Source organism: Miscanthus floridulus, unplaced genomic scaffold (genome assembly GCF_019320115.1).
Source record: "Miscanthus floridulus cultivar M001 unplaced genomic scaffold, ASM1932011v1 fs_342_1_2, whole genome shotgun sequence".
NCBI lineage: Eukaryota > Viridiplantae > Streptophyta > Magnoliopsida > Poales > Poaceae > Miscanthus > Miscanthus floridulus.
The window spans coordinates 28773-40000 of record NW_027096618.1 but is presented as its reverse complement, the minus strand read 5'-3'; the positions used below and the strand labels follow the sequence as shown (position 1 = coordinate 40000).

The 11228-nt window shown below is 45.7% G+C and overlaps 1 protein-coding gene and 1 pseudogene across 1 annotated transcript; one reads left to right on the top strand and one right to left on the bottom strand.

Moving 5' to 3' along the window:
• Positions 1–1082: 1082 nt before the first annotated feature.
• On the top strand, positions 1083–4268 carry LOC136531413 (uncharacterized; annotated as a pseudogene).
• A 5964-nt stretch (positions 4269–10232) lies between these two features.
• On the bottom strand, positions 10233–11228 carry LOC136531412 (uncharacterized protein At4g15970-like). Its single transcript, XM_066524074.1, has 2 exons — positions 10833–11228; positions 10233–10739 (listed from the first exon to the last, which is right to left on the bottom strand). Exons 1-2 carry the CDS (start codon positions 11226–11228, stop codon positions 10233–10235), a joined length of 903 nt encoding a protein of 300 aa, XP_066380171.1.

Genomic DNA, 11228 nt, shown 5'->3' with positions numbered 1-11228 from the left:
GGGGGCCCTAGGGCGGTGGCATATTTCGCCCCCCCCCCCAACAATTATGAGTGAACTACTAGTAATCAGATTGGAATATGGGATGTTCCTACTAGATGCTACCCGAAAGAAAAGGTGTTGAAATTTATTGACCAAGGGCAAGCAGCGGCCTGTAGATTCAGAACAACAGTCATGTTCGCTTGGTTTATAAGCCGTACTTTTTCAGCCAATCAATAATATTTTCCTTTCACAATAAATCAACAAACAGTACTTTCAACCATGGCTTATCTGGCTGAGATCGGCGTCCAAACTTGCCAGAAGGTTCGCAGCGGTGCAGGCGAAATCAGAGCTGAGTAGAGCAACGTTACAAAGACGGCTGACATCGTGAAGTTTTACTTTCTCTCAGCGGAGAGCAAAGGCCTGATTTGCTGCTCCGTGCTCGCCGCCGCTGGCAGCGGTCGCGACTCGCAAAGCAGCAGCCGCCGTGACCGAAGAAGGAAAAAGTCTACTTTTGCTCCCTCATCTTTTGCGCTAGTTCACTTTTGCTCCCTCATCTCTAAAACTAGGCACAAGACCTCCCTCATCTCTCCAAACCACGCACCTAACCTCCCTCGGTGGTTTGGCCTCCGGTATTCGCTGAGTCAGCACTAAATCAAGTAGAAGTGCCCGTGCCCAAGATCTGATCGACTCTGTTCGTTCAAAAAAAATCCCCCAAACTGACGAACCCTAGCTCCGGCATTCGAGTTGCGAGAGGCGGCGGGGCAGTGGGCATTGGGCGCAGCAAGCGGTGCCGCTGGGCTTGGGCGGGCGCCGGGCGCAACGCGCATGCAGGAGCGGTGCTACTGGGCCTCGGCGAGCGCATCACTCCAACTCGCGAGCACAGTGCCGCTAACCACGGTGAGCGCTAAGCCGCAAATGGATCCTGTATTTTTGAGTTGTTTTTCTTGGTGATTGTGTAATTTAACAAGTAATGGGTACATCAGTAGTCCTATTTTAAGCACTTGTAGTCCTATTTTAAGCACTAATGTTCTTACCGCACCTATTTTATTAGTACTGAACCTCGTAGCCTGTATCTTCTGCATGTAGGTGTCACGTGATTAGGCATGGATGGTTGCGACTTCCTCCCTGTTCGGTTTCATTTTAATGGGGAGTTCTTGAGGAATAGCAATGGAGTGTTTTATGTTGGAGGTACTCAAGCTATGTCTTATATCGACCGAGACAAGTTGTCGCTGCCTGAAGTTGTTGGCCATCTCCGTGACCATTGCAATGTCAAAGAAGGCACAATTTTGCATTGGCTATTTCTAGGGAGAGACATGAGCACAGGCCTGAGAGCTTTAGTTGATGACAAAGTGTGCCAGATCATGTCTGACTACATTGTTGAAGGTGATGTTGCAGATGTGTATGCTGAAAATCATGAGTATGATGCAGCTATTGAAGCAAGTGTCTATGAGGAAGAGATGGAAGAAAATTCCAAGGATAATGAGATAGAAGATGAAGATCTGCAACCTTTGACTATTTGGAAAGGTGAAAGCAAAGAAATAGATAAGCAAGTTGACCTTGTCAGTCAATTTTACTGTACTCCAAATAACATGCCAGGAGACACAAATGGAGATGAGATGTCTAACACTGACAGGTGAGTACATGCCTGGAGACTCATGTAGTTCTGGTGATGATGAAGAAGCAACCCAAATTCATAAGAAATTTAAGGATTTCAAGAAGAAGATAAAGAAGGGTGAGGCAGCAAGCTTAGATGATGTGATATATGAAGGTGTTGATTCTAGGCCTCAAAATGAACAAGAGGATGAGGATGATGGCAACAACACTCCATATTTAGATAGTAGTGATGCAGAATCTATTGATGAGTTAGGAGGTACAGGGCAAGGTAGCCTATATCCAAGATTTAACAAGAAGAAGCCTGTTGTCAAGTTTAAGTTGGGAATGAAATTTAGTTCCAAGAAGCAATTTCAAGAAGGCTGCACTTAAGCATGGCTTGGATGAGAGAAAGGTTATTCGGTTTATTAAGAATGACCCAAAGAGGGTGAGGGCAATATGTGACTGGGAAGGTTGTCCATGGGTATGTCTGTTGTCAAATACTTCTAGGTCTGATAGTTGGCAAATATCTACATTTACAAATAATCACATGTGTCCACCTAGAAGAGACAATAAACTAGTGACCTCAGCTGTAATCGCTAGGAAATATGAAAAGTTTATTTTTGCCAACCCATGCTGGAAAATACCTCACATGCAGCAGACAGTTCAAGAAGAAATGTTTGCAACCGTTTCTAAGTCGAAGCTAAAGAGAGCAAAATCACTAGTGATGCAGAAAGCTTTGGATGCAACTAAAAAGCAGTACTCTAGGCTGTATGACTACCAAATGGAGCTTCTCAGAAGCAACCCAGGAAGCAACGTTATTGTGAACAAGGAAGATAATGTAGAGCCTCCTATTTTTAGAAGAATGTACATATGTCTGCATGCTTGCAAAGAAGGGTTCAAAGCTGGCTGTAGGAAAGTTGTTGGGTTAGATGGATGCTTTTTCAAAGGAGCAACTAACGGTGAACTTCTTTGTGCTATTGGGAGAGATGCCAACAACCAGATGTACCCTATTGCCTGGGCAGTTGTGGACAAGGAGAACAACGACAATTGGGATTGGTTCTGTGATATGCTCTTTAGGGATGTTGGTGTGCAGGGAGGACATGGATGGGTTTTCATCTCAGACCAGCAAAAGGTATGCTGCTGTAAAACATTTGTTATGTTAAAATTTGTAACTATGAAGGCAGATGATTTATAATATTTCCAACTTGTTCAGGGAATTCTTAATGCTGTCAGCAAATGGGCACCTAAAGCTGAACACAGGAACTGTGCTAGGCACATTTATGCAAACTGGAAGAAGGAGTTTACGAAGAAGGACTACCAGAAAAAATTTTGGAGGTGTGCCAAAGCACCTTGTTTGATGCTTTTCAACTTGGCAAGAGCAAAGCTAGCACAACACACTAGAGCAGGTGCACAAGCTATAATGAACACACATCCTCAGCATTGGAGCCGAGCTTGGTTCAGGTTGGGTTCTAATTGTGACTCCGTAGATAATAATATTTGTGAGTCATTCAACAAATGGATCATCGAGGCTAGGTTCTTTCCTATAATCACCATGCTTGAAACTATTAGAAGGAAAGTAATGGTTAGGATCCAAGAACAAAGAACTAAATCACAGAAGTGGACAATGGTTATCTGCCCAAACATCAATAAAAAATTTAATGTCTACATTTCTATGTCTGCACACTGCCATGCCATCTGCAATGGGAACGACAAATTTGAAGTTCAGCATTTTGACAATAGATTCACAGTTGATTTGGTGTCAAAGAAATGTTCCTGTAGGTATTGGCAATTGTCTAGGACTTCCTTGTTGCCATGCCATTTCATGTATATTATTCAAGACCAACTGCCTAGATGAATATGTGGCTGACTGCTACTCTGTACACCACTTCAACCAAACATATAGTCATTGCTTAAACCCAGTTGAGGGTATGAATAGCTGGCCTGCATCTGATAGGGAACCCCTTAGAGCTTCCTGGTTATGTGAAAATGCCTGGCAGGCCAAAGACTGAGAGGAGAAGGGAACCAACAGAAGTGAGAAAGGCCACTAAAATGTCAAAAACTGGAACAATTATCAGATGCAGCAAATGCCGCTTGCCTGGACACAATAAGTCAACATGTACGAACATAAGTGGAGCAGGACCTTCACATGCAGGAGGTTCTCAGAGAGCAGGAGGTAGCTCTCAGTCAGTTCCAGTATCACAGCCAACAGGATATAAGTCAGTTCCAGTATCACAGCCAACAGGATCTCAGTCAGCTGCAGGAGGTAACCCAAATGCTATGGTTGTGCTTTCCAATACACAAAAGAGCACGGCAAGTGGTACAAAAAGGACTGCCACATCTGATGTATCTAGTGCACAGAGCATGAAAAAGGTATGTTTACCAACATCTCCAAGTTTTATGTTATGCAAGTTGTATTTAAAATTAATTCTAGCTTCTTCTGATTGTTGTAGGCAAAGGCAACAAACTCACAAAACGTCATCAAATCAAGTGCACGTGCAAGGGTTTCAACAATTCCTTCTAGGTCAGCTACAATTAACCTGCAAGCTAGAGTGCCCACTTCCAATGTTAACTGCAGTGTTAATGTACAGCTAACTGGTGGGACTGTATCTGCTCATGTGTCTGCTCAAGAGCCAGCAAAGAAGAAGCCTATTCTAAACAAATATGGAACTAATCCACTCCAGATTCTTCCTCCATAGAAATCTGATAAGTTGTGATGTGTTTGTGTGTCTGGTTGTATGCCAGACTTGAATAAATATGCCCTTTATGATGTATGACAATTATGTATGCTACCTGATAAGACTGTTGTTATCTATTTCCTCTTATGTACGCAGTAAACTAGAACTGCCATGTATGACAATTTGTCTTAAGTTATGTGAACCATCTGGGCATGTTCTCTTGCTTACCTGTAGTGATATATGTCCAGTGAGTCCAGTGAACCTACAAGCCTATTCCATGTATGCAGATGAGTCCAGTGAGGTGAAGAAGTGATATATGCACCACGAACCCAGCAGCAACCAGGGCATGTTCTCTTCTGCAGAACATGTGCCACAATCTTTCTTAGTTGGTAGCTGGTGAGTTCTGAAAGGTGCAATACCCATCTGGGCGGAGACGCGTGACAATGTCATAATCAGGGCCTGGATTCAGCTTACCTGCACTACTCTAGGCGGAGAAGGGCAAGTTAGGTTGCTCGTGATACTCTGCTGTCGTCGACGTTTCGTTACTGGTTCCGACTGACAAGGACGTTTCGTTACTAGTGAAAATCTGTATAATCTGATAAATAAGTTTGTTTGGTTGTCTCCTTCATTCTGATGTCGTCATATTGTCCTGATGAATATGCTAAAAATTAGTTTCACTAGTCATTTTGGCTAGTAGATGCAATATCATGTGCTGGACCATAGGTCATTCTCTAGCAAAGAGCTCCATAGTCATATGCATTGATAACTGAGGAACAAGTCACTGGAACCATTTTACAATGGAAAATTAAACATAAACAGTTGTCATTTATACATTTGCATGACAACCAACACAAGGAGAATGGCCGAATTGAAACCTAACAACACTAGGACAGCAACGCCAACACACATCATCCAATTCCAATGTTTTTGCTTCTTCGTGCCTCCCTTCTTGGCCGAAGCCACAGTCCTCCGAGGATCATACACCCCCAACAGGTTCTTTCTTCATCAGTGGTAGCGCCTGTTCATACACCTCAGCTTCCACACAATCTGTCGTCTCCAGTGGACGGTAATGGCACATCTCGGATTCTTGAAGCATCCCATAATGAACAAGAAAGTTGGCATATTCTTCTTCGAACATGTAGAAATCACAGCGAGGAAACTAAAAAAAAGGAAAATCAGTTTGCACTGTACAAACCCTAGCTTTCAATTAACACCACAAAATTTCAAAAATCTAACCTGTCTATACTTCCTCGGGCATTTGAAGAACCTTTCCATTGGGTGCTCATCTGTATTCGACATCAGCTCCAAAATCCGCCCCTTCCCGCAGTATGGGCACCAGATTAGCGGCAGCCCGCTCCCTCCTAGCGGCGGCGCTTCTGTGGACGGAGGCTGCGGCAGGAGGACGCGAGATGTGCCAGGGGCCATGGAGGATTTCAGGCTAGCAATGACGACGAACCTAATGGCGGCGTGGCAAGACGGTGGCGGCGGCGCGCATGGAGTGGCGGCGGCGCGCATGGACTCGGGGAAAAAGAGGAGCGTGACCAGCGGGCGCTCGCGTCTTCTATTTTTAGCCTGACTCAGCGAATACCGGAGGCCAAACCACCGAGGGAGGTCAGGTGCGTGGTTTGGAGAGATGAAGGAGGTCTTGTGCCTGGTTTTAGAGATGAGGGAGCAAAAGCGAACTAGCGCAAAAGATGAGGGAGCAAAAGTAGACTTTTTCCACCGAAGAATGGGGAACGTATGCGGACCGAGGATTCCTTTGTGTCTTCGCGGGCTACGAATTTGAGTATCTGGCGTCTGGCGGCTTCAATTTTGGCCCACCGGCAGAAATTTGAATATAGGCTACCAAAGCCTCCAAGGCCCAAGAGAGCCTGCCTCGCATAGCCACATCTAGACTGAAATATGAAATAGTTGTTCGTGTTTGCTGAATTTGAGTGTATTTGATTGGATGCACTAAGATATTTGATATAGGAAATTAAAACGAAAAGACATGAACTAAAATAATATTTATTTTGTTTAGACTTTATAATACTTATTTTCGTCATGTCTAAGCCTCAATTTACTTTTGCAATATACTAAGATACCATAAAATGTGCTAATTATTTGCTAATATCATTTTATTCTCATTTTCTAGGAGCAGGCTCGCTGGCTGCTTTTGCACGCCGAGAAACAAGCTCAGACCTTCTTCACTCAGGCATCCAAACATTCAGCAGCTACACGCACGAAGCCTAGTCAAGGTGCACTATGTGAAAAACGCTTTGTAGCAATGAGACAAATTTTTTTGTAGGGATAGCAGGTGATGAAGACGCCCCTACACTGACGTGCTCGGGAGCCCAGAGACCAACCGCCCCTACAAATAGAATAGCAGGGGCGGCTGGTGTTACGAGCCGCCCCTACAAATAGGTCAGGATTTATAGAGGCGGCTGGTAATACCAGCCGCCCCTGCTGTGTCCATTTGTAGGGGCGGCTGAATCACCGGCCGCCCCTACAAATACTGTACCGACAATAAAATTCTAATATATTAAGCCGGTTTGCCTCGCCCGTCGCCCTCTCTTTCTCTCCTCTTCGCTCCCTCTCCCTCTCGATGCGACCTCCCGAAGCGAACGGGGGAGCCTAGGGTTTCGCCTCCCCGCCGCCGGCCGTCCCCACGGCCGCACCCCCACCCCCGCGGCGGCTTCAGCGGCCGTCCCCACGGGCTCCCCTCCGGCGGCGGCGCCCCCCGGCACGGCCGAACCCGACGCACCGGCCCTTGGTCACGGCTAGCCCGCCGGCCCTCGCGCCACGGGTGCCCGACCGTGGCAGCCCTACCACAGGCGCTCCCCCTCCCACGCGTGGCAGCCTGGCCAAGCCCCAGCTGCGGCTATCCCGAGGCGATGGCCTGGGCGCTTTTCGCACACTTGATCTAGTGTTTCCGGCCGCGACGGGCCCTGCACAGTACGCCGGCGGCCTCTCTCCCCCTGTACATTACATTCCAGTTGGGAGATCGAATATGATAGGGGCAGGGTACACATAATGATAGAGGTTGTAGCTATGGGCATTTAGTTTAGAGTTGAACTTTTTGCTTGCTTTACTATGTCTCAGCTAACTGTGTATTTTTCTGGGATTTATCTTATTGATTAGTTAGTTCCATTCCAGAGATCCATCGGCTGCTTCAAGGGACAGCTCTATTTCCTCTGTTTAGCAGGTTAGCACCATGTATGATTTTTTTTTCGCAGGAGCTCTGATAAAATGGCTAATATACTTTCTTAAAAATACATATATACTTGCATAAAAAGCCTGCGTAAAGTAACATCAGAGTTTTAAGGATATACCACTGTCTCTACATAAATTCGAATATTTTGAAACTCAATTAAGATCTTGCCCATATTGATTTTTCCCATTTTTCCAAGTCCCTGTTTGTTTTGCATTTGAACATAATGGCTAATGGCTTCATATGCATCATAGGTCCTTAGTTTTGAGCCTGGACAAATCCCAGTTGCATAGATGCTAAACTAGAATTGTTGTATTTGATATAAGTAACTTAGATTGGAAGATCATCAGTAGCATCTAACATATGTATATATGAGTTTGTTCCTGTAACAAACTCTTCTCTATTATATGAAATGGGCACAATCTCTTGCCAATTCTATGTTTCTCTCATTTGAGATACTGACATATTGCTTCTGTATTTTCAATTTGTCCTCATTGTCTTCTATGCCTATATAATATATAGTGATCAAATTTAGGATCTTCTTTGTTGAGATTGGTTTATATGTACTTTTCTAGCTTTTGCAGGCCTATTTTTTACCTTGCAATGCAACTATTCGTGTTTGAATGTCTTCTGGGATGCCTGATTACTTGGACCACACCCTCACGAGAAATAACAAGTTGTGACGGCACTTGTAGATTGTCAGTATGCACTTGTGATTCTCTTCACATTGTTCAAGTTGAAACCTTCTAGTATCATGCTAATGGTTCTAGTATTAAGCTTGTGTCTTGGACATGCCTGTTTCTGTCAGCACTACTCGATGAAATGGACGGCAGCGGGGGAGACGGTGACCGGTGATGGCAGCCGTCTCAGGGGATCAAAGAGGCTCAAGACAACGACGCCAGCGACAGCACAAGGTCCACAGCACGGCCAACGGTGTAATCTGAAACTAACAAGAAATCAGTCTATGATGAAGGTAACCGAGGTTGTTTTGTTCGCATGTAAACCCCATTTGTATGCACAGCAGGCTGGCTTCGATGCCTGCCTGATCCCGGACATCAACATCACCTGAACGTTCTGTATTTTGAATGTTTTTTTTCCTTTTTTTTGGTTATTATATACTTTGTGCAGGCACAATGTAAGAGGAGCCAGAAGCTGGGGGACAAAATCACGGCCTTCACGGAGGATCACTGGCGCTGCCTCGGCACTCTGTAGCCGGCCGGAGGATGCTGCCATGGTTCAGTTGGTAGACGCTAGGAGTACAAGACATCAGACATGGCATCGACGGTTGCCGGCTGGTGTCATCAGGCCTTCAGTTACAGCGTTAGAACTCAATTTCACTTGGAAAAATAAAAATTACTCACACGCTTTTTGAGGTTATTATTATAGTATACCTGATTTGAATTATATAACAAGCTGTGACGGCACTTGTAGATTGTCAGTATGCCTGATTTGAATTATATATGTTCTGGTCAGATTTAAATTATATATATGTTCTGGTCAAATTTAAATTGTAAATTTGAATTTTTTTAGCGGAAAAATGTACTGTAGAGGCGGCTGGTACTGTAGCCGCCCCTATAAATCGATTTGCAGAGGACGGCTGGTGTTATCAGCCACCCCTACAAATCGATTTGTAGGGACGGCTACAGTACCAACCGCCCCTACAAATCGATTTGTAGGGGCGGTCTGGGAACCGTCCCTATAAATATATGATTTGTAGAGACGGTATGGTAGGAGGCGGGTGGCTGAGCTGCCTCTACAAACGATCTACGGCCGCCCCTACAAAGCGTTTTTCACGTAGTGGCGTTCGTAGGGAATCAAATACATTTAAAAAAACACAAGAATAACGCTGATGAACTCTAATTTTTTTTAAAAAGTATGAGCACTTATGTCAAGTTGAGAACTTAAACTTGAGTGGCCAGAGGGACCGCTTTGTGTGGAAGGTACATCAAAATGGGTTGTTTTCGGTCAAATCTATGTACAGAGCCTTATTAGTAGTAGAAGCTATACCATATTACACATTAATCTAGAGACTGAAACTACCTCTCAAAATCAAAGTCTTTACGTGGTATTTATACAAGGGAGTAGTCTTAGCAAAGGATAATTTAGCACGGCCGTAGTGGCAAGGAGATAGAAAGTTTTGTTTTTGTTCTTCAGATGAGTCTATACAACATTTACTCTTTAACTGTCATTTTGCTAAATTCATGTGGAGAATTGTTCATGTTTCCTTTAATTTAATACCTCCAACTAGCGTACATAATTTGTTTACATGTTGGTTGGAAGGGATAAATAGGAAACTAAAATCTTAGATTCTTGTGGGTGCAAATGTAATTTGTTGGGCGCTATGGCTAATTCGGAATGATATAGTGTTTGACAAGATCCTAACACCATCTTACTTGCAGGCTATCTTCGGAGGGGACCTACTGGACTAGGTCTTGGTCCCTGTTATAAAGGAAGAGGATCGCCAGACGATGAAGATGGGATGTAGAAATATTGAGACAACCGAGATGGAGGTGTTTGCAAGACACGGTTAGAGATTCAGCAATAAAATTGCTTTATAGATGTGGAATTTGGAAATGATATTTTTATTCACTATGGCTCAAAACTTTGTATTTGAGATTCCATGGCTCATGTTTGTAATAAGGAATAGCTATATGCATTGGTCGATGCAGAAGCTAAAATATTAAATATATTCTCTTTTCTAAAAAAAAACTTTAGTGGACACGTCCCAACATTAAAAACCTAACCAGCTGGTCCCTGCTTGTACAATTGATACTGTTGCAGTGCATTTCTCGGATTCATGTGTCCCTTTTGTCCGGAGTCCCACACTTGGCCGGATCCTTCCATGTGAACTTCTGGCTCTTCTTCTCCTGCGGCGTCATGCCCGTGTAGTTCTTCCACTGGCCGAGCACGTCCCTTAGGTCGTGCAGCTTGTTAGCGAGCCCGGAGCAGCAGTTGGCGTGCATGGTGCACGCCGCGCCCATGTCGATGTGGAAGATCCGGCAGAAGCCGCCGAAGCGCGCCGTGTCGAGGAACCGGACGCGCACGCCCAGGTCGCGGGCGAGCTCGTGCTTGATCTCGTTGAAGATGGCCTGCTCGTGGTTCGGCGGGAACCGCGCCCGCGCCGCGCGCCACCGCCGCAGCATCTCCACCGTCCGGTTCGTCGCCTTCACGTAGAAGAACCCCGTGTTGGGCCAGTTGTCCAGGCTGTCAGCGTCGCCGGAGAACACGTCGCTCGACGTCGTCATGTCCGCGAACGCGCTGATGTGCCGGAACGGGTTGCGGAACCACACGATGTCCACGTCCTGCACGGCACATCTTGGACAATCGCCGCCGTCGTCAGCCCAGATCAGGAGGAAACTTCGGATTATTCAATGATGATTGGTGCCGACGCGTACCGTGAAGAGGAAGTTGTAGCCGAGCTCGAGGACGCGCTGCTGCAGAGAGAGCTTGGTCCAGACGAGCTCAACGTAGGCCTCGGTCATGTAGTTGTTGGCGGAGCTGAGGTCCATGGTCTTCACCTCCAGGAGGTAGCAGTGTGGGTGCACGGCCTTGCAGTAGCTGAACGCCTTGGCGTCGACGGCGACGACGAGGACATTGTTCAGGAGGTGGTCGATCCCTTCACCGACCTGGAAGCTCTCGCGGAAGAGGCCGAGCAGCGAGTTTGGACGCGCGAACGCTTCGTTCACCGACGTGATGATCACCGTCCTGTCGTCGGTGGCCACCTTGGGCAGCAGCTGGGCCAAATCTGCAAATTGAGTCTGAGGAAGGATGCAGTTCATCAGTTTCGCCAT